Raw genomic sequence first — 24,037 nt, forward strand, 5'->3', positions numbered from 1 at the left:
TTCTCCATTTTCAAGAAAAATTAATCAGTTGCACAAGCCAGTTGTCAGATTTCACTTCCCTCATGGCAGAAAGCACACATATTCATTGTCTGCTATAAGAATAAATTTTAGTAATTTTTCCCCATGTCAATATGAATATTAGACTGACCCAATTAATATGAAACGCTTCTATGCTGCTGGAACAGACAGTGCTCCAGAAAGAGCCATTTGCACAACCTGTTCATGATTATGGGCCATAAGGACACAAAGATGGCACGCACATTTGTGGACCATCTGAATTCTTACACGGGAAGGGGAGGGGGTGGAGGGAGCGGCATGACGTGAGCTTGACTGTCGTGGGTCATGTTTTTTAATCCGGAGTATTGGACATGTAACACAGCAACAAGAGCTGATCATTTTGTTTAATCACCTTTTGGATCTTTGCCAGATGGTCTCTATTGAGAGCGCTGCAAACAGAGAGAGATGAACTGCATCTAACACGCCACCAGAGCTTTCCCGTAAATGTCTGAGAACTGATTCCAACAAGAATTTAGTCTCAGAGCAGAAAGGGATACATTTAAAAACTATGTGCATTAACTATACTTTTCCCCATAGAATCCTCACTTGGCATGAATAATTTACCCACTCTTATGCTAATGGGATCATGAAAGTATCCCTCGTCTTTAGTGCAGCTATTCTCGGCTTTCAGTAATTACCCCACCCAGTGAAAATAACATGGCTTCTGCATTGAATGGCCGACTAGTACCTGACAATTAGAAAGATCATGGCTGACAATGGACTGGTCCAGAACCCAGACAGAGAACGCTTGTAGGCCAAAGAAAAGTACAAGCGCAAAGTAACGCTGGTCATGGGCGGGAAGGGGGAGGAGCGGGGATGCATGGGGTGGAAAGTAGAAGAAAAGAGGAAAAGAAACATTTTCTATTGTCAAGCGTTTCTTTCTCTGACTTACTATCAAGATTTTACTTACATTATTAAGTGTAAAGGCATCCACAAGAAGATTCATTTTAAAGGAAAAAAAGAGACCATATCTAAGGAAAAGAACTAGAGTTATCTTTAAAGCACGTCTGCATTAAGAATTTACTTAATCAGAATTTTAAAGAATCTAAGTAGTGGAAAATCCCCTACCTTTTGATTTTTGAATTGAAAAAAGATTACCAAACAAAAAAAAAAAAAAAAAATGAAGAAAACAAAAGCTAAAAAAAAAACTCTCTTTCGACCTCTGTCCACAAAACTCCATGTTAGGTAGTTCACTGTGTAAAAATTATCAGGCTAAAACATCTGGGAAAGAAAGCTATGAAACAGCAGGGAACGTGGCTGGTTTATTGTTTATCTTTTGTTTATGAGGCAGTATTCAAGTTTAATTACTACTCTAAATTAAACTCTAACTGGCATCAGGAGACATCCCTTTACATGACTAAGTTAAAAAAAAAAATCTAGAAATCTCAACTCCAGGCTTTTCAAGTAAGTTGATACATATAGGAAGAAATAACTCAAAATTAACAGCAATTATAGAAAGCTTTTAAGCATTTATGGGCACCATTACATGCTCCTAGAGCATTTATTTATTAGAAGAGTTTAATTTTATTTCTAACCGTTGCTATTCTAAAACGTTTTAAGAAAATCAACAGAAATTATTTGGATGTTGGCTGATGATTAAGGATAGTATTCCTTTTGATTTTATTTGGGGAGCCAAAAAAGTATGAAAATGCAACATAAATATTCTATAATACAACAGCTTCTTCTGTGCCAACGTTCAATTCTCAATTATATTCTCAGTGAATTTTCTGATACAATTAGGAGGACAGGAAGGAAAAGAAATGTCACCATATTTATCATAACAGTAAGTGACCAGTTTTGGATGAACTTAGCTCTAGGAAAAATAAAAGTTAAAAGCAACTAGCAAAAGATTATGCCAGATGGCATCTGTCATATTGTATTTAGGGTTATTTTAAAGAGATTGCCGCCACTATGAAAACATTCCATTGACAGAGTTTTCCTAGACTGAATAAGAAATCCCAGTAGAACATATTCAGGACCCACTATAAGTGGGTTTGAGGGTTTCCCCCCATCTTTTAACTATATAACTGGAATACTTGGTGGCGAAGAATACTATTTCATGCATTATATAATAATTGAACAGGGTAAGCCTGTGTTAGACTTTTGCTTACCTATAACCATTTACGTTAAATCTATAGTGGGTATTTTTAGATTTCAAAACCATGATTGCTAAAGAACTGCATAATATCTAGTTATGGAATTTTAGTCTCATTGCCTGGATAATAGAGACATCAAAAGAGAGGTTTCATAGGTGGCAGAGTTGAGGGGAACTGTGCTGGTCTGTACGGCCCTGTGTCTTGAAAGATGAGAGATGCATGGATGCTTAAATACTAATGGATTTAGGTTAAACTGGGTCTGGCAACAGGATGGTTAACGTGCGTGTGGAGTGCACTGTGAGCTCAGCAGTTACTGGGCCAACTGTCTCGGTATTTCTGGGAATCCTGCCTATTCACAGTGCAGGGATTGTTCAATTGCTGCAAAATGTACAAAATGAATTTTACAAAAATGAATTGTAAGGAAGGCCCCATTACAACGATTTTACAGCAAAGATGTCAACATCAATTTTTCTTTCATGCCTAGCTAATGATTAAAACAGCATATTCCATTTGCCTAAGACAATTTATTTCATATTGGCACATCAAAATATTGAAATACAAAGTTATCTTTACTCTGCCCTTTTTATTCACTGCTGCTGAACCCATACCATTGTTCAAATCCGGAAAAAATAAAACAAACTTGGCACGAAATACTTAAAACAAAGGCTCATCAATATTCTCCAATTTGTCAACATCTCAATTACAGCACTGGAAAAAATGTAAATTTCATGTGCTCTAAACACTGAGGGGTCTATTCTCCTGCCAATTCACATGCGTAACTCCCATCAGCGTTAATGGGAGTTACACAAACCCATCAATAATAATAATACTTTGTACATATATTGTGCCTTTCATCTAAGGCTCTCAAAGTGCTCCAAGAACAAGGGGGCTGCTTCCTAGTCTTTACTCTGGGCAAAACCCACAATGAAATACAAAGCAGCTTTTGACTCAGCAGGTACAGAATTAGGGACCCCACGCCTTATTATCAAGCCCCATTTTATTACTGATGGGAAGCCAGACACAAAGAGGGCCAGTTACTTCCCCAGAGATCCAGTCTGCACCCTAATTCTATCCCTGAAAAATAAAACAGACTTTTTTCTTCATTCTCATGTGACTAACAAGATAAACTCCATTTGGCTGCTTTTAGCCAAAGAAATCAGAGCGAATGAAAGTCTGGTTCATATTTATGTAGTTTACTGCTAGGCATGTGCTGTGTGAAAGAGACAGTAAAGTCAGGTTTCACATTTTATCAAGTTTGTTTCTTACAATATTTTTAAAATTTGATTCCTCCCCCCCTTTTGGTTTGCTGCACAAACACGGAGGAGGAAAAGATGACCTTTCACCTGTGTAACTGTAGCTCTTTCCCTATCAAGTCATAAAATAATGAGATATTTTTAGGTTCCAAAGTAAAGGTTCATATGAATCATTTTAGTAGAAATATTCCCCAAATCATAAAGCAACATAAATGCATGTATTGTTTTATAGCATATGGCTATTAAAGTTTAATTTAAAATGTGTATGAAAACATTGTCTTTAGTACAATTCATCCCTATTTTTTCTGTTTATCATAATTTGTTTTGAAACTGAATCGTTTTACAGTTTTCCATATGCCTGTTGTGCTAATAAATTCTGAATAAGCAAGAAAACTCTTTTCTAAACTAAAAATCTTGGTTCCCAGTGAAACATTTTAATACATTTAATATGAAGAACATAAATTTCCTTCTTAGACTTTCCATTAAACGTCAACCCTAAGATTTAACCTGGGATAAGCATATGTGATTTCAGTCAATATCTCTGTTGACTTTGCCCTGAAGCAGATAATTAATCTTTCCCATAGAAAGCTACTCTGGACAATTTGGTGGGACAAAATATCTTGAAAACATATTTAGAAGACTAATATGGGCACGAGTATGACAAAATACACTCAAGTCTGACCTTCGAAATTTAGAATCTTTGGTAAAATACAGAATATTTTTCAACCCGTGTTTCGGAGCCACTGATGTCAGCCAGGTAGCAAATTCTCCATGCCCAGAGAGTCTCCATTTCCCAGGAATCAAAACGTTTTTTTGTCCCTCACACTTTAATACAGTAAAATGACTGACTTCCTAGTACTCAAACACATAAGCTACCATGTCCATTCTTTAATCCCATGGAGATATGATTAAAGGAACAAAATCCTATGGGGATCAAATCCTTCAACATGGCATCACTGGGTGTGGCTAACCACAACATAGAGGTTTGTGCGTATGGTTTTTACCCAACTATATCGGTCTCAGTGCTTTTCTCTTTCCTAACAAAAACAAAAGCAAAAACAACAAGCCAGCAAAATTAACCAAAATGATAAAACTCTATGCCTTGGCTGTGGCCGCAACTGTTCAGCGTTCCAAACCCCAGGGTCGTCCTTCTCTGCCTCTCCTTCTCTCTGGTCCCCTCCTGCCATCTCGCTGGCCATAACTCAACCAACCCAACTGAACCAGTCAGTTTTAAATTTCAGTTGGGACCTTGGTGACCTGTTAATGAATCTACAGAGAGGAGAAAAACTCACAGTGTTGAGTTATGCCTGGTGTTGCTAGCTGACTTGGAGTCAGAAATGCTTGAAGCGTTAACGTAATTGCAAGAATGTGAAAAATGAAGCGCTGGGCTCCTGAGCAAAGTGAAAGGTCAAAGCGAGCCTCACACACAACAAGTCTCTGGAAGATAGCCTCATTAGACCATTAAGTCTGCTTCTCCTTTCCCCCTCTCTTGTACCATGTTTAAGGTGTTTTGTTTTTATTAGTAGATACATTTCCCCCTTTGTGGCACAGAGGTTTGGGGTGGTGGGGGGAGAGGAGTCTTAGAAAGCTTTTCAGATTTAACCACACTGAGAAGTCTTTCTTCAAGACACAGAAACACAGTTAAAGCCACTGCATTAGAGATTCACTGAATTTATACACATTTCATCTTCAAAATGCTTTATAGTTTAGTTTTCTTACATACAACCAAAGTGATCTAATAAAAAACAGTACAGAAAGTCTAAATAGATACAGTTCACCAGTTCTTCCACAATTTACCATCTGATAGTATTCATTTCTGCATTAGTTGCAGCTTGCTTAAACCTAGATTCTAAGTTGGACCCATTCACAACTTAACATCCTAGAAGGGACACTTCTCTAAACTCTTCCAGAATACTAGGAATCCAAAATCCATGACCAGGAACTTGGAAATATAAAGGCACTCACCCTGCATCAACCATCATTTTTTAAATGGCACATATGACTACAGCTCAAGCTGTTAAACTGTCCTCCACTTGGAAGACTGTCTAATGCTTAAATATTGTGGCCATAAACACAGTCATAATAGAGATGAAATAGACCTAGGAGATCAGACACCATCTAATGTAAAATATTAAAAAGTAAAATCTATATACTTTCCTGGCCCACATTCAATATGCATCTTCTTTTAAAAAATAATTTTAGCCATAGAAGAGTCAACCCTACCAATATATAATTGCTCTCTGTGCAATAGGTGAGCCTTAAATGGTAAAATTTATTTAAATGACTGTAGGCTTCCTTGTCATCTGTAGTTGATGTCCCCCTTGCCTTCTGATTATTTGAATTTTTACAATTTGTGACAAAAGTCTCACCATAGCAGCTGAATAGAAATGGGGACAAATAATCTAAGAATTTCAAAATCCGTCTTCCCAAAATACAATTCCGTATAAAACTTGCGTGGCACTTTGGAACTAATAAGAACAGATTTTTGCATCATGTGTGCTTTACAGGCATCATTGCTTGATTATAGAAAACCCTTATAGTTGATTTACAAATAAAATATCCCATTTATAGTATAATTCAATCTACTGCATCACAGAAGCAAAGATCTGTCATTCTATTTACTTACACCCAGGAGTAAAGAGTAGATAACCAAATTTGTCAAAGAATTGGCAGAACTAATTGATTGCTATTGTAATGCTTGCTTAAAGATTAGACAACTCTTTTCGTTTTGTTTTTGGTGAGTAATATAAGTTAAGGGAAGGAAATACTGTCTCCCTAAATAGCAGCCATTTATACTCCCTAACCTGCAACTCTACTGTTTACAGTGAGGCTGATGTACCAATATAAAATACTGATGTTATTTCAGTCATGCCCACTTTGCACAAGGAAAATCCTTGACTTTTTACCTTGCTCACTGCTGTTGTCTCCACTCTGGGACGCATGGCCCCCACTGGAGGGCCCCGGGGTGCCTGCTGAATGGGTGGAAGTTGCATCATCGTGGTCTCGCCAAGATGCAGGATTCTGATGTCAGGAGGCCAAGGAATTTTTCCACAGTTACCATTTCAGCCATAAATGACGAACCAAGGGGAAAGGTGCAGAGAGAGGCAAAAAAAACATGTACATATTAGTATTTGTGGAACTAGGCATATATAGATGCCATGTTACAGTATGTTGTCTTTTCAGCAATAGGTACCGAAAGGAAGAAAAGATGCACTAGAATCATGATGAAGTGATAGTTATGTCAGTTTACATATTTGTTAAAACCAATTGAAACAGATGCCTTAAAATTGATGCATTTTATTATATACAAATTATACTTCAATAAAGTGAATTTTTAAAGTTAGAAAAAAAAAGCCTCCTTAAAAATCTAAAAGTTTGCTCTTTAATTAATTATGGCACACTCTTCCAAGAAATAGGTCCCAATGCTGTTGGATACCAAACACTTCAGAATATTAACACATCTACAAAACTCAACAACTCCCTTAAAAATTCAGATTGGAGAATGTATGGGACAGCCCTTCATATCAAATGCATTGCCCTAAAAGGGACTGAATTAACTCTCAAAATTATTGTCAACTGATTAAATCATTAACAAAGACAATAATATTAATCATTGCATCAATACCTTCCTTGCCGTTTAATGTGTGCAAACGACAATCAGAAAATGAAACAACTATGAACTGTGATCCACCTAATAAACTAGAGAGGACTTCCTTTAGAGCTGCAGGGAAGGTTTAAAGTCACAGAGCAGGGCTTTTTCCTGAGAGAACTGCTCATTTTAAAGGACATGTAAGGTAAGCCGAGAGTTATAGTTCATGCTACTTTGCTGAGTGTATTCTTCTCCTGTTCCTCCTCCCCTTTCCTGATCAGTCCCAATACCCTGCTGTCGCTTAAAGGAAAACAGGAATTCTAATGTACAGGAAGGACTTTATCAGCACCACATGAAGGCAGGCAAGAGATGGAATTTCCTCTGGCAGAAACAGAGTAGGAACAGCATATGAAACAGACCAGCCTTAAGGTCAGAGTTGTACACTTGTCACCTGTGTGCGATAACTTGGACTAAGCCCACAGATCTACTGGCAAGCAAACCTGTTGGGGGTGGTGGGGGTGGGGGGTGCAGTACTTTGAGAGCAAAATAAAAAGCCCGTTAGTCCCTCAAAGTACACTATTTCTTCTTACAAGAATTGGTAACTAAGGACTCAGACAGACTGACATGTCTATAGGCAACATGCTAACATCTTGACCACTTGAAGACAATCTTGCCCTGTTGTCATTATATATAGTTTATCCAGGCAAAAAGGTCAGTCTATCTTTTTCTCAACCTCAACCCTATGTACAAATAGAACATAAAACTTCACCGAAATAAAGTTAAGAAACCAAAGAGAGAAAAAATAAAGAACTATTCTCATTTGGAACAGCAACAACAAAAAATCTGTTTGCCTCTACAGATCTGTCTCAAACCACTTTAAGTTAATATTTAGCATTTTTGATAGACGGTGAAATGTCCCAAAGTTCTAGAGATTAATAACATCTCTATCAAATAAAGCTGTTGGCACTGCTATCAGGCAAGCCACTGATTCAAACGCAAAACATTAAGCAGAAACTTTGCGACTGTAAGTACTGCACAGGTATCTCTAAAGTAAAGATACATTTGTGAAAGTATTGATAGATCTGGGGACAAAGTTGAACAGAATAAACGAAAACCAAGGTTCTGCTGCCTATATGAAGACAAAGTCATGCCTGTGATGTTTTTTATCTAAGTTCGAAACTCTTCCAATAGTTTCTAGCTAAAAGCAAATAGAATGCAGGGTGTCTTCAAGCTTTGCAGACTCTACGAGTCAGCTGTTTGCTGGATGGTAAGTAATCAGATAAAGAGCTAGAAGAATTACAAGGAAAAAAGAAAGAAAGAAAGAAAAAAACAATAGCATGGCATGAATTTAGTCTTGCAACAACACTGGCTAAAGCCTTCTTTTAGAAACTGCAATAATAGTCACCTAAGCTAAACTTTTCAGTTAAACTTTGCATCACTAAAACAGCAAGTGATGTGAATTTTATGCACGGCACGATTTTTATTAAGCCGACGGCTATAAAAGCTCCTTACCCCTCATGAAAATTACAATAATAAACTACTAACACCTCAACTATGTTTTAAGGCAAACGTCATCTAACAGCTATTACATAATAGTTCAAATGAAGCTCCAGCGAGTCTTTCTGTTTGGACATGAGAGTGATTTCAAGGGATCACTCAGAAGGAACTTCTTGCAATGGAAAGCACTGTCTTGTCCTCATCAGTCAAACCTGTACTGAGCTTTAAAGTCAGTCCTCACAAGTTTATAACTCAGTTGATTACCTTCCCCGGTTTTTTGGAGGAGGCGGTCTCTAAACTAAAGGGGTGAAAAATAAGCCACATAAGTAAATAATATTTTTAGAGCAGCTAGTTCCTCCAAATCAGTTGGGTCTTGGGTTTTCAGCTCAGTCCTGAAGTTTGCTCAAGTTCACTTTCACTATGTAACCCACCATGCCGGTCTCTTCCCCCTTACCTTCCTCACATCCTCAAAGATGCTGTCCTACAAGCGTCACACGGTATTTAACTCCATAGTGTGTTTCAAGTACTATGATCTACTTTGCAAGACTGACACAAACTAGTACCAGGATATTCATCTAACTTGAAAGTAGGAAAAAACAGCTGAATCCCCCTGGGGTTTGAAAGTTGAAGAGTTACCCCAAAGTTCCCTGTATTCAGCTACACCACAGTGACGTGGTCAAATACAAATATAAATATTGATAATCTAGTCAATAAAAATTGCCACCTCCTTGATCACAAAACATTGGAAGCAACATGGATAACTACAATATAGTCCTTTACACATAAGATTGGTTTGTTCTTAGACTGAAGTATTTGTTTGTATCACAACTCCTTTCTTCTTCTTTTCCCTCCCTAGATAGTTTCCAAGTTTACATCCTTCAAGAATAACTGCTTGGCTTTCTGCCAAATTATATGCAGAAGTTTAGTGAATCTTGAAACCAAAGTGGCATATGAAAGCATGTAAAACAGAGGATGTACTTAGAAAAATAAAGAGTGTGTATGTGTGTGGGAGAGGAGTCAGCTGGGTGCATTCCACAATACATGTCCTGCTCTTCAGCCCCAGGTATCATGAAGACATTCGAGGGCAAGGAAGAGACATGTTTCTATTCCCAGGGGCTTTCATAATTAGGAGTCAAATACAGTACTCTTCTTGCTCTTACGTAATTGCATTAAAGAGCAGTGTTAGCAGGAGAAAAGCAGTGAATACTGAGTGGAGCACAATGGAAGGAGATGGAAAATAGATACAAGAAGCTAGGTCTCCGGGGGCAGTCTTTTCTATTTGCTGGGCTACAGACTCACAGCTGATAATGCAAGTTGTAATTAATATAAAAGCAGGAGACAAGATGGGGAGAGCTTGTAGTAGCGGGGCCACAAGAGATCACTCTGCAGCTCGCTCTGTTTCTCATTTACACACAGCTTTCCCTAGAAAACACAATTCTGCCAGTGTTTCCTCCCTTGGAAGTTAAAAAAAAAAATTGATTTAGCACCATCATTGAATTTTGCTAAATCTAGGAAAGAGCATAAAGCGGACAGGCAGCTCTGGGCAGAAAAAGCAAATCCTCCATGCACCTCTTTTGTTGAGGCTGTAGAGATGGTGGACATTATAATGTTTTACACCATTTTGGCACTTCTGAGGGAGACCTGCTGATAGGATACTATTTAATAATTCCCACCGAATTGGTGGTATTTCCCTGTTGAAATGATTCCACCCAGCTCATGGTTCTTCTGTTGAAAAAGACAATGAAGTAAAATGGGTAAGTGTTTCTGAATAAATACAAAACTGAATGGGGAAGTGAAAAGTATTAGGTTTCCAGGAGTTAAAAAAAGAAGCCACACCACACACAAGTTCGACCTCAGATCATCTGAAACTCATCTTAGACTCCAAATGAAGAGGTGATGCAATGGATGTGGTGTAGGAGAAAGAACCCTAGATTGGAATTAAGACTCGAGGGTGCCACCTCCAACTGTCACATGACCTCAGGTGATGCACTTCATTTCCCTGGAACTTGTTTCCTTTCTCTCTTTAAAATTAAGAAGTCAGACAAAATAATCCCTAAGGTCACTTCCACTTCTTATTTCTATTATTTAAAAAATACTTTAAGCATTTGATTTTCTAGAACCCACAAAACTGAAACACGATATAGAACACCAAGCCAAAAATAATACAAGAACTTGGAAAATACTGTAAAGTAATTCAGAATATGTGTTTGTAGGTAGAAAGTAAGAATAAACATATATAAAGATATTTAATCAGCACATGGAGCATGCAAAACTAATTTGACTCGAGATGTTCAAATGACAAAGTCAAGATATGTTCGCATCAGTACACATAACTAAGGTAACTTACAGATTTCCTATGATTTTAAGATGTTTTCACGTCTCAACAGTTAACATTGTGCGAAAATCGTTTTTAAAAATAAAAGGAAGACACCTATCAAGAAGTAGTCAAACTTACAAAAGTTCAAGACATTAATTGTGCAATTTGAAAAAAATGTTGGAATTTCAATTTCGTTATTCTAAAGTTGACATAAGAACTCAGGAGAGCTGTGCGTGCTTTCAGAAGGTGGACTCACTCTTTAAAAATGTAAATAGAACCAGGGTCTTTCCCTCATCTCCCTGCTTCCACCCTCTATTAAGCTTTGAGAATTAATATGTGAGCAACTCTCATGGAAGTGGCAAACACTCTTTGCAAACGATTCCTCCTCTGATGGAGCAACTTTTAGAGAAGATAGAAATTTCTTATACTATTAGCGTACTATCAAGTTATAAAATGTCTCCTGTAATTTTGAAATGGGATATTGTACAGAATGTTAGGCCTGAAAAAAAAATGAGAAAATGAATTTTTAAAATATCAAACTTTTCATCTGATAGTGGATATCTGTGGTTGTCAAGTACACCTTTGTTTAATTTCATCTCATTGCAGTTACTCTGAAAGCATACTCCAACTGCACAACCTACATGATTTCACTAACATAATTATTCTCGATGGGAAATTAACAGAAAAGCCATCAATACACAACAACAACAGAAAACTTATGCCCCTGGCCATGTCTCCTTGAGTTGGTGGACAGGGCTCAGAGGTGGAACCTTCCTGAAATAGGTCCCCCAAGACCTTGGATAACATACCGTGAGGTCTAATCTTACACCAGAACGTAAGAAATTATCTGATAAGATAAATCATTCATATTATTAATGTTATTTTCACATCCCAATGTCTCCTCTTTTATATTCCATAGACCAATCACTTAGACTGCTCTCTCTCCTCACTGCCCATTCCCTGCTGATTTTTCAGACACTTGCCTGTATTCTGTTAGGAACGAGGTTCAGGGGATTCTCCCCTTTGACTTAACTCAATTTTTAAAAACTGTGTAGACATAAACAAATTTGACACATTCAGAGATGTGAAAGAAAACAACAGCATATCTTCACTTAAATTACAGCTTTTAAAATAAAAATTTAAATAATTTTTCTTTTATTACTCAGCTTATCAGAGCCAGTCAGTTTTTAGGCACCTGCCATTAATTTTTAGTAGATACAATTGCATTTTCTCCCCTATACTTAATTCATCCAAAAAACAAATACAGTGCAATTTCTTAAGCACATTATAGCAATAACTATATAACTATGCACCTTCAGGCCAATAGAGCTTAGGTCAGAGAATGTATTTCAAAAACAAATATAATTCATTTATCTAAACTTGACCTTAAGATATGTAATATCTTTAAATGTAAATAGAAATATATATTTCATTTGTCTGCACTCGATTTAAAGACTTGATGTACAAGTATGTAAAGAAGATAATGTGGACATCACCTATTATTCAGAAACACTACAGACTAGGAAAAGCATAATCATGCCACAACAGTTTTCAAGTTGAAACTTTTTTTTTCAAGAAGTAGTTTCTTGACAAGTTTATTTTAAAAAATAAATAAATTTGAATATCTAGGAAACTTAACAAGAACTGCAGATGGAAAACAGAGTTCTATTTCTTTTCCCCATTATATTTTCCTCCCCAATATTCCAAAGAATACTATAACACTTACAGGTAGCTGTTTCCTACCTATAGCAATTACTCTTATATGATAATAAAAGTATAAGATGAAATCTTTATAATATTAAAAATATTAGCAAGCATTCACTATGAATCTCCTAAACAGTGTAGCCCATGCTGCAACTTTTATTTTCTATTCAATTCCAAACTTTTTTATTAGTATGCCCATCATGTAAGTGTCAATAGGAAACGAACAAATGAATTTAATGTATGGAAGGTAAGATATTATGGCAGTCTTCCATTCATGCATCTAGGTTACATCAGATTATTTATAGAATATTATAGAATGTGAAATCAACATGACAACAACCTGGTTCACTAGGCAAGAGTTATGTAAAACTCATTTTTAATAGTTGGCCCAAAATACTTGCTTTCGAGATAATTATATCAATAATTTTATATATTTCTATTTTTAAAATAAAGAAACTATTTTGGTGCCTAATACTTTGCTCCACGCTTCTGTCTTTGCTTCCCACTACTCAGAATCACACACGTATTCTGTCTTTTCTCTTTCATTCTCTCTCTCCCTGCTGCTCCTTCCTTAAACACACACACATACACCCTCACACAAAGTAGCTTGATACCACTTAATAAGGATAGAGGTGTATGTGTTTTGGGGGTGTCAAACAGCTGTCACAAACTGTCACCTCCAGAAGAGAAACCTTGGCACACAACAAATTAAACTATACTTCTTTTTTAGCTGTCATTATTCATAGCCAATAAGTTGAAATGTTCTCAGCATTTCATGTGCAAATAAAACCACGAGGAAGCCAGTAGATCAGAATAGTGGGCCAGCAGATAAAAAAGAGAAAACAACACGCTGTCTCGGTCCTTCTGAAGTGGCTCATCATCACCCCTGCACCAGCATGCACCAAATGAGATCCAGCCTGGGGCAATGTATTAAATATGCATATCAAAGCAAATGAAAAAGTAAACCTGGAGATTCAAATTGGATACATTTACATGCTGAAAATGTCCCACTCATACCCCTTTTCAGGTAGTGGGTCTGAGGAGGTGTGTTCACTTTTTTGTGGCTGGGGGGAGTGAGGGAGGAGGAGCAGCCTGCAGAAGAGGCTGAGCATAAGAGGACCACTCTGTAGGGGGAGACTTGGGAAAGAATACATTCATACACTTATGGTGCCAAAGTACCAAAAAGGGCAAAAAAAACTCCCCAAGGTTTCCTCTCATCTCCTACATAAAATTCAAATCTGTGGCAAACTTCACCATTTCCCACTCGGATTGCTGGTGGAACAAATTATTGCTTCCTTTGCAAACAAATAGCAGGGGGGCTAAAGTAAAAATGTTATAGTTCAGACTCTAGGAAATAAAAGGCTTTAAATTATGATGCCCAATGAGGTGGTAAGCCCTCATGGGTTCAAAATAAATCAGTTGTCATATTTACTTGATTGGGGGCCTCTAAGAGAGGCAACAAATGTTACAGTTGATTCTTTTATTTAAAGATGATGACTGTTGCATTATTAAAGCACTATCTTCTGAGGTATAACTTCTTTCCTGAGTATAATTTAATATTCCAAATAGTACCATAAACTGGCATTGTTGATCAGCCAATTCTATAAACAGCCTAGTTTATCCTATCTCTTCTATATAAACATCAGCATGCTCTAGCTCCATATATCCACTTGAAAAAAAAAATTCCAAGAAACTATTCTAGAAAACCAAGTAGTCAAGACCCCTAGAAATGACATGAGAAAAGCTTTTGCTGCAGAAAACTGTGAACTTTTCATCCTACAAACCATGTAATTAAATGCCTTCCCAGTCCCCCCAATAGTGCAAACTGCACATGAATTCAGAAACAGGAAGCAATGAAAATAAACAAGTAAATGACAACAACAAATACTTTGAAGGCAGTGTCATGCCTTGCCGACCACAACCACACAGCATATAGCTACATATCAGCAAATTAACTTTCCATAGCTGCTTGTTGCACCCGTTTGATTCCAGTGAATACACTTAATATACAAAAGAGCTCCCCAACATTTCCCTCCCAGAGTGATGGAAAAAGCCAAGAGTAAAGACAGGCATGGGAGCTTTCAACACCACAGTATTTATTCTGTCTCAGAACTGGACTTCGGGACTGACGTTTTCTTTCTTTTTTTTTTTAAATTAAAACTTTTGTCCTTAGGCTATATGGCTTTCCATAGAGCACAAAGGCTACTCATTAAAATCTGTGACTGTATATTTTCAAAACTTTTGGAGAAGGAGGGGGAGAAACTTATTCTCAAGGCATCTCAACTCATTCCTCTTACCACCTAGGAGTGGGGGGTGATGGTGGTGATACAAACTACCTTCAAGCCTCGACGCCCATTTAACTCCACGGAGTGCTAAATTAATATTTCAGCCATCAAGTTAGTAGACTATAGCCTGTATCGTTTAGGTTGTGAGTTCAATTGACTATAATCTATGGACACCCTGTCCCCCACCCCCAGGCTTGAGTTCCTATAAATAAACTGCTGTTCACACCCACTCTTTAACCTCGCCACTCTTGCCTTTCCTACCAGCTGCAATCTTTCTTCTCTTTGCTTCTTTTTCAAATTTTCAGTCTCACTACATATGCTTTTTTTTTTTTATTTTTTTAAAGCATCAGACTCACTAGATCAGTTCCAAAATAGGATTAAAAACAGACAGAATAGAAAGAAATCTCCGTTCCTGGCCTGACACACATGGGCCCCTCCTTACTATACTCTCCGTTCTCATTCACCAACTCTTTCAGTGTTAAAATTCAACCACTAACCTATGTTTACTCAATCACAATTCCCTTCAGCTTTCTGTAATACATTGTTAATATTTGTTTCATCAAGGTTACTGTCTTTTATTACCAAGATGCTTCAGGCACTTGGCAGTAAGTTCATACACTGACAATAAGTTTCTATACGGCATAAGCTCAGAAAACTAGAATGGGTTCACTTCTTTTATTTCAAATGCAATGCAAGATTGTCAATAATTCTCAGAATTGCCATCTCTGCGAGAGACTGAGAAATCAGTCCTTGCTCCCCAATTCTCTCCCGTCCTGTCCAGTTAACTCTCCTGCCTCCTTCTCTCCCTGCTGCTCTGATTACAGAGTTGAGAAAACAGAAAAGGCAGCGGTCACCGTATCAAGCAGACAATTTGCTAACACTCAAGTTACCAAATCCAGGAAACTTTACACATTAGAAGCACAAATCACTCTATCAACTTGCTGGGTTTTTTTATTCTCAACATAAATAAGGAAGGGGTCCAAGAAAAGGGAAATACAGATGAAAGGTGTGGAAGAAGTAGTGAGAAAGGGAGGAAGAGAGTCCCAGAGAGACCAGATTTTTTATTTTAAAAAAGAAAACTCAGTCAGTGGAGCTAGAGGTTACAACAAAATTTTCAAAACTGCTGTGCCCAGTGGTCTTAAAAGAACGCCAAAAGCTCACAGACTTACATGGTCAGCGAGATTTGTGGAGGAGCCTGAAAGTTCTTCGTGATCCGACTTGGAGCTGCCGTCTCTTTCATCAATGACGAGGTCTATAGGCATCTTCCCCTTCAAACAGCTAATGTACCGGTGGCAGAAGTTATCACACAGTTCATGGACCTAGAAGGAGGGTCATGGTGAAGGGTTCAGCTTGTATTGTTGTTGTTGTTGTCATGGTTTTGTTTCATTTTTTTAAGGGGAAAAAATATCAGGTTGCAAGGTTACATTTGGAAAGAGCAACAGTGCCATGGCTTCCAAACTAACTCTAATTAATGGGTGTAATAGTTGAAGGCAAGGAAACAATAGAGCAATTGTTGTAGCAGATATTATTCTCCAGAGACTTCCCTGAGCAACAAGTTACAATAAAGGGAACAGAAACAGGACTGGAAATAACTGGGTTCAGGCTGGGACTCCTTGGGGGTAAAATCCGATTTGATGATAACCAAAACGTAAGGACTCAGGAACTGGGAACAGCATTAGCATTTGCGATTCAATAAGCTAGGAATTTTGTATGTTTCCAGGAGAAAATGATTGAGCTGCAGAGCAAGGTAAAGACACCCTAGCCAGAATGATTCCCTCTGCTAGCACCTAATGCATGCCCTGGGCCTAATAGAGACGCAAGCAGGCTGAATGTCCAGTAACACAAATGGTTTGCTGCATTTCAAAATAATCCTGAATGCCTGGGGAAAAAAAAAGGGGGGGGGGTGAGGCGGCTACTTTAAAAGGCAGGGCTGTCTTAATTCACCCATCCTCCGAGCCCCTGGGTTTGAAGAGCAATTTGAGGGAAGGACAAGATAACAAGTTGCTCAAAATCTCTCCAGGTGCTCAGACTGGAGGTTTGTTAAAAACACTCCCAACTCCACCAGGAGAGGGAAGTGACTAAATCAAAGTGGGGAGTGTCGTTTCCTGCTTACCTTTTCTAACTCCAAAAGGTGAAACCTTAGTACTTGTATTGCTTGTATCATCTGGAAGAAAAGTTTTTAGAGTATGGAGTTAAGGCTCTGTGACTGCTGCCACTGGGAGATTCCTAGTTGGGGGATGGTGAGGGGATTGGGTTGGGGAGAAGACGCAGGCAAGTGGCCAGGCAAAACCCACACATCAAGAAATCGTCAGGAAAACCAAGTGATTACTGATCATCTCTGCCTCATTGGCTACGGGGTGGGAATCTGACTCAACCGATGCCAAGGCATTTAGTATCGTTGCCCCTCACGTGTACTGAACTATCTGCAAGGGCTGCCTTCCTAAGGACAGGCCTTCTTTCTCCTCCTGAGTCCTCTATAACTGTCCCCTCTCTCGACCTCAGGCCAACTTTAAAAAAAAAGAAGAAGAAGAAAAAGAAGAGAGAAAGAAAGGAAGAGGAAAAAAAGTCGTTTCTCTAGAGAGAGAAAGCTTTTTTAGAACAGCACACCCTGCGAAATCCCTCCTTACTAAAGAAGGAAATACTCCAGATGAATGGCGAGGCAGGGCCTTTGAAAGCGGATTTAAGTACTTTTAATATTGAAATTGTGCAAATTAGCAAAAGAATCGCACCTAAAAGTGGCCTGCGCTGGCCTGCCCCTCGCCCCCCCTCCCCGCCCACCTCCCGGCCCGCCCTCCGCCGCGCAGGCGGTTACTTCCTTCGGGTAAGCTGCCCCGGGCTCGGCCGCCTGCCCCGGCAAACAGAGGAAATAACTCACTTCTCGTCGCCTAGCTCCCGGGGCCGAGACCCGGGGCGCATCCCCTGCTCTCGCGCTCGGCGCCGCGTCCCCGCTCACTGCCTCCCCGGGGCTCCGCGCGCCCTGACGTCCAGCCCGCCCCTCACTGCCAGCTCCCCGGCGGGGGCTCTAAGCTGTTCCCTTCCTCCCGGTCGCTCTGGAGCTTCAAAAAGAGGGCTCTGCTTAAACTCCCCAGAGCTCCGTGGGGGAAAAGCGGGTGCTTCTGGGCAGGGGAGGGGGCCCAGGCTGGGGACAGGCGAGCCACAGTGAGCCTTACCAAATTGTCCAGCTCTGGATTTGAGGAAAAAAGTGGCTTTTCGGCGCGAACCTATAGGAAGCAGGGGAAAGTCAGCATGAATTATCACTCCATTTTAAAAGAAGAAAAACCCCTGTCACCGACTAAACTGTCGTGTGCGAGTGGGGATGGCGGAGGGGCAGTGGCGGAGAAAAGAGGCGCTTTGGTAAAATACATGAAAAAACAAAAACCCAGGAGGGACGGTTGAAAAGGAATCTGGACCTTCGGATCCTGGCCCCATGAAGGGATACCTGGAACCACCGAGCTGGAGCCGAGATCTCAGGGCGGTTCTCTGGGCCCGGGTACCCGCTTATCCTGCCGTCCACGGGGCTGTGTTTTGCAGCCTCCCTCACCTCCGCGCCGGCGCCGACAGCCCCGAGAGGCGCCCAGCTTCCTTCCCTCCCGGGCACTCTCGGGGGCCCTCAAAGCCCCTATCCCCAATTCTTGTTCAAGTAGCTGCAGGCGGGGGAAAAGGCCAAGCCCCAGATTAGGAGCAGGTCAACTTTAATTCGAGGGTCGAGCCCCTGTATTCCTGGCTGGGGGGAAAACAAACACCCATATTTATCTCCTCTTCCAATTCGCCTCCAGGCTCAAGGATGGGGAGGAGGCGCAGAGCGCGGACTGGGCCGGAGGGACAGATCGGGTGTCCCAGCCTCTTCCTCCTCTTTCAAGTAAAGCTCGAGGAAAGGGGAGGGGGGAGTGAGGGGCTGCAGGAGGGCTAGTGGGTCAAGAAGGTTGGACCTGCTTGGCGAAGACCGCGATGTCCTCGTTGAAAGAGTCGGAGGAGCAGACGTCTCCGCCGGCCACTCCGGGTTCCCGCGGAGTGCAGGTCGCCAGCTCGCACTTCTCAAAGACCAGAGCTAACAGAGGAAACAACGGGTGCCTAACGGGCAGCGCCACGCAGAGACACACACACGGAGACGGGTGCAGAGGGGAAGGAGCAAGAACTGTAATCAACAAGTTTGGAGGGTTCGGATTCCTTCCTTACCACCACAGACACGCATCACACTTTACAACCCTTCCTTCAGGCAGCCGAGCCTGGGCCAGAAACAGAAAGGAGGGACGGCCAGGCCCTTTCCCTCAGCTCAGGACTCCCTTAGATGTGGTGGGAGAAGCCCCTGGCCACTTTAGCCCTCCGAGCATAAACAGCCTCGGTTCGAACGTAAGGAAGCATCCGGTAAGCTGAGGCAGTCTGGAGCCCGGAATTGAACCAGACCCACTCCCCACTCTACAGAGGCCGTCCAACCAACCCCTGAGACCCAGCCCTGACCTCGCAAGAGAGGAACAGGCGGTGAAATCCAAGATTGCTTTAACTTCTGCATAGGAGAAGTCATAGGAGGCCCACGGTTCATCTACAACCGCCGCCTCCCTCACCAGTGATGTTTCCTCAATCTAACCTCTCCACCCCCTCGCCTTATGAACTTCTTTGGTCCACTTCTAGTAAAAGCCTGGGTGTGGGGGCCAGTTACACGCGGTACACGCGAAAGAGCTTCCTTCCCAAGACCACATTTCTCCAGCAGGCAAAAATAAATAAATCGAGTGTTAAAACTTGGAAGTGTGCGTGCGCGTCTGCCCTTTGTGTTCCTCCGGGCGGTTTAGCTACACTTTGGGATGCAGGCGGCCTCTTGCTTCAGGCACAGTTGCTGTTTACTGACTGTCCCCTCCCCTCCGCATCCCACAGCCTTCCCTCACCTACCCTCCGCTGGGACAGCCCGAGTGGTACATGCTGGGGCCGTGCAACCCCAGCCCTCCCTGAGTTCTCTCAGAATTTAAAATAATTTCCAGCCATCTCCCTCACTCCCCTCCAGAGCGGCTCTGTGCAAGCAGCAGCCCCTTCCACCCCGCTGCACTTCAAGGTCTGCCCCCTTTATTTACAGAGAATTAAGAAGAGGGTGATTAGGACTTCCTGGCCGACCGAAGCAGCCCTGATCCCAGCTCAAGCTGCATTTAGTGACTCCCGGACTCTCGATAGGAAACAGAAAAGAAAAAAAAAAAAAAAAGTTGCTCCTCATGGGCAGGAAACTTTCTCCTTCGTCAGGGCCTCTGTTAGGGGGCCCCAGTTCTGCGTCCTTTGGCCAGGAATCCCGTCCTTGGGGAGAAGGCCCTGGCCAGACTGTGAGGACTCAGTCACTCCCGGCTATGGGGTCCAGAGTGGCGGGGCCTTGGGGGCAGACGAAGCCAAATCTTCCCGGGACTCACAGTCAAGGGGCAGAAGAGCAACGACCCCCCTCCGCCCCCCGCACGGTCCTTTCCTATGGCAAGCGGTTCTCGCCCCCCACCCTAAGGAGCGAGGACTCCCCACTTAGTCGGCCACCCCCTCATCCCCCACAGAGACAAACACGCACTCGCACTCACACCCACACCGTACGCTGGGTCGGGAGGGGGTGGGGGCTGGTTTACCCATAGATCGCGTCCTTGTCCCGCTTCAAGGCGTCGTTGACAGCGGATCCCATACTGGCCGGCATGACATTGGGGTGCGGGGCGTGAGCGCCGTAGTGCTGCGTGGCGTGAAGCGGCGGCCCGTGGTTCAGGTGGTGAACCGGGGGGATCGGCCGCGGCGCGTGGGGGTCTCCGTACATGGAAGCAGGCACCCCTACTCCGTCCATCCCGCCGTAATGGGGCAGCTCATCGTACTGTCAGAACCCGGCGGAGGGGCGGGGGGCGCGGGAGGTGAGGGAGAGCCAGGAGAGCCGAGGCAGGAGAGGAAAAGAAGCAGGGAGAAGAGGGCGAGCAAAGAAGTGGGGAAGGAATAGAGAGACGAGAGGGGGAGAAAGCCGAGGGAAGAAGAGAGAGGAGGAGGGGGCGGGAGGGGGAGGCAGGAGAAAAAGAGAGAGGAAAATACAAATAAAAACAAAGTCAGAAAGAAGTACCCAGCACGAGTTGAACACACAGAAACCAAACCAGCCGAAACAACGGAGTTGAAAGTTGGGAGGGTGGGTGTTTTAAAATTTAAAAAAAAAAAAAAAATGAAAAAGTATGAACCCAGATCAGCGTTGAGAGCGGGGAGAGGGGGCGGTGAGGCCGGGGACCGAGGGGCGCCGGGAGGTCCCGCTCGGGCCGGAGGCAGCAGAACCGTAGCGAGCCAACCGAGGGAGAAGTGGAGTTAGTGAGAGGAGGAAGCCCCGGTTCCCACCCCTAGCCCCCCTTCGTCTCCTCCAGAGGATCCAATAAATCAAAAGGCGAAATGAAACAAAATAAAGAGAAGAAAAACGCTAATAATCAGGACGAGAACGCCGAGGACGAGGGAAGACTGGGGCCAGTGCCTCCCCGGGGGCAGGGAGCGGAGGGGTGGGGGTGGGGGGTGGGGGGAATAACGTGAAAGTTACCAGAAACATTATTTAGCAGCGGATTCCCTGCGTCCTTGTCAATTTCAGAGACAAAACAAGCAGCCCAGGCTAGTCTAGGCGGCGGCGCAGCGGCTGCGGCAGCGCGGCCCCAGCGGCGGCCCCGGCGGCGGCGGCGGCTCCTACGCAGCCGGTGCCCGCCCCGAGCCGCGGGAGCAGCGGCGGCAGCGGCGCGGCAGCGGCAGCGGCGGCAGCAGGAGAACCGGGGGAATCGCGCTGCTGGGGTAAAAGCTGGAGCGAGGCGAAAGCGTGTAACAATTGCACTCGCACACACACACACACCACTCACACGCACTCGCCGCCCGCCCGCTCGCACAGCGCTGAAACACGCGCGCCCAGACACGCACACACGCACGCACACACACTCGCACACACGCAGAGGCACGGGGGGGAAAAGAAGCCGATGAATAATTTTGCTGCTATTTTTTTAAATACTGGCCGCCATCATCAAGCAGCGAGCAGCAGCAGCGTTGAAGGGAGAGGAGGCATCGGGACAGGCCCCTCTTAGGAGAGGATTTATATCTAGGTAAGTGTTGGAGATTTAAACCTACCCTTTGCGCCATCAGTCTGCGCTCCAATAAACTCCTGGATGTGTCGTATATTTAATATCCCAGTCCGGATAAGAAAGTGATCTAGGCTGAAGATTCCTGTTTTTTTTTTTTTTTTTCCAAACCAAGGAGACTTCTCCCAATTTTCCAATGTTATTTTTAGGGGGGAAAAAAAAGCCCAGGCAAGACAACGAAGAGTTTTTTTTTTTTTTTTCCTGTGATATTTCTTCTTTTTCTCTTTTTTCCTCTTCTTCCTCCTCCTCCTGATCTTCCTCCTCCTCCTCCACCTCCTCCTCCTCCCCCCTCCCCTCCTCCTCCTCTTCGGTCCTCCTTTCCCCCTCTTTCTCTTCTCTTCCCCTCAGTTGGAAAAAAAAAAAAAGAAAGAAAAAAGAAAAAGAAGAAGAAAAAGAAGAAAAAAAAATTGTCAAGCCCCCGAACTGAAGGTTACGAGCGGCCCGTCAGCAGCCCACATGTAACCGAACTGTCGTGTTTCATGGCTTTTTGCCACTCCAGCTGTCAATCAAAGCCCGGAATGTCAAGGTAGTGAATGAATGATGGTTGATGATGATGAAGAGGAGGAATCTTTCAGACCCGTTTTTTTCTTCCAGTAAAACTCCGCGAGGGGTTTCTGCTTCTTGTATTTTTTCCTCCCCCTCCCCCCTCTTTTAGCTTTGCCCCCGCTGTATCTATAATATGATCCTCTCTCTTTAAAGTATCGTTCAAAGAAAGCAGGAGGGGAAAAATCAAGAAAAAAAACGAATAGTTTGCAAAAATTGGACTTCCTCCCCCCCTTTCCTGGTAGGTATTTTGTCTCTCCCTCTCTCTCTTTCTCGCTCGCTCGCTCGCTCTCACTCGCGCTCGCTCTCTCGCGCTCGCTCTCTCTCGCTCTCTTTCTCTCTCTGGGAGATGAGTGAGTGTCAGTAGGTGTTGGCAGGTTGGCTGCTGCCTGGCTTATAGAAGAGCCTCAGTTTGGCGGCGCGGGTCGGCGGCGGGAGAACGAAATGACGGAACCCGGAAGTCGTGGTGGCCATAGCCCGTCGTACGGCGGAGACACATCCCGGGAGTGGGGAGCGGGAGCGAGGAGGAGCGCGCCGCGCGGAGCCTCTGATATGCAGCGAGTGCGATCGGACGGCCCCGGTTGGGGGGGCGGGGGAGGCGGGGGGCGGAAGGGGGAGGGGAGGCAGGAGCCCGGCAGACCCGAGCAAATCAGCGAGGCTGCTCCTCCGCGGGGATGGCGCGGGGGGAGGAGGGGAGGGAGGAAGAGGAGTGTGTGTATGTGTGTGTGTGTGTGTGTGCGCGTTTGTGTGTGTGAGCGTGTGTGTGCGCGCGCGCGCGCGCACGTGAGGAAAGAGGGAGGGAAAGAGAGAATGAGAATGAAGAAGACAGGGAGAGCGCAGAGAGGAAAACTGCAGAAAACCACAGGGAAAGTACGGTACAGCTTCAGATTTTTAATTTTTTTCTATAAAACTTCTAGCTCATTTCCCCATCACTCCCGGCTCCTCCCTAACGGGGTCGTGTCGGGGACGTTTGGCATGGCGCTCCTGCTTTTGTTCCTTTTAATTCCGCGGCCCCCTACTCCTCTACCAGCCGACTGTCGCGCCCCGAAGGCTTTCTGCTAACACTCAAAGGCAGCAGGATCTGCAGACCGTACCAACGCCCGGCTAGAGTTTTGTTTTTGTTTTTAAGTGGTACTTTCTTCCTTGTGCAGAGCCAGGACCCTTGTTGTCAACATTCATTTTTTACTAGGACAAGAAGAAACCAGCTTAACTCAGAGAGCACTCCCTCCAAGCTGTGCGGACGAGGGCCACCACGGAGAGTCTTTGGGGGTCGCAGTGGAATCAGGAGGGAGGAAGTGGGGAGAGAGTCGTTTGGGAACTTGATGTTGTCTGATGTTGCCAACGGGTGTGTGTGTGTGTGTGTGTGTGTGTGTGTGGTGGGTGTGTGTATGTACACGCGCGCGCGACTCGTGTGCGACTCCGAAGTGGATCTCACTTAAGAGCTGGGAAGCATGGGAGCGAGCGGGAGAGAGAGGGGGAGAGAGAAAGAGAAAAGAGATGCCTAGCGTGGAGGACTGGCCCGCACTCCCGGACCAGCTTTGTTGCGGTCGCCCGGGGCACCGAGGCCAGGGCGCGGTACCGCTGGCTAGTGGCTGTGTTAAT

General features: G+C 43.3%; 1 protein-coding gene across 8 annotated transcripts in view; it reads right to left on the reverse strand.

Moving 5' to 3' along the window:
- MEIS2 (Meis homeobox 2) overlaps positions 1–22,942 on the reverse strand; it is a 220,396-nt gene extending 197,454 nt beyond the window's left edge. For 3 of the 8 annotated variants that reach the window (XM_043471415.1, XM_043471421.1, XM_043471419.1), the window contains exons 1-7: positions 21,313–21,875; positions 20,387–20,619; positions 18,728–18,869; positions 17,969–18,019; positions 16,912–16,962; positions 15,968–16,117; positions 6,313–6,427 (exon numbers count right to left, since the gene is read on the reverse strand). In XM_043471415.1, the coding sequence (XP_043327350.1) occupies positions 6,313–6,427; positions 15,968–16,117; positions 16,912–16,962; positions 17,969–18,019; positions 18,728–18,869; positions 20,387–20,619; positions 21,313–21,321 (751 nt within the window). In that variant the 5' untranslated portion in view covers positions 21,322–21,875. The other 5 variants (XM_043471417.1, XM_043471414.1, XM_043471420.1 and 2 more) reach the window with 3 other exon arrangements.
- Between the last annotated feature and the right edge of the window lie 1,095 nt (positions 22,943–24,037).

The sequence above is a fragment of the Cervus canadensis genome, chromosome 6 (genome assembly GCF_019320065.1).
Source record: "Cervus canadensis isolate Bull #8, Minnesota chromosome 6, ASM1932006v1, whole genome shotgun sequence".
In the NCBI taxonomy this organism is placed as follows: domain Eukaryota; kingdom Metazoa; phylum Chordata; class Mammalia; order Artiodactyla; family Cervidae; genus Cervus; species Cervus canadensis.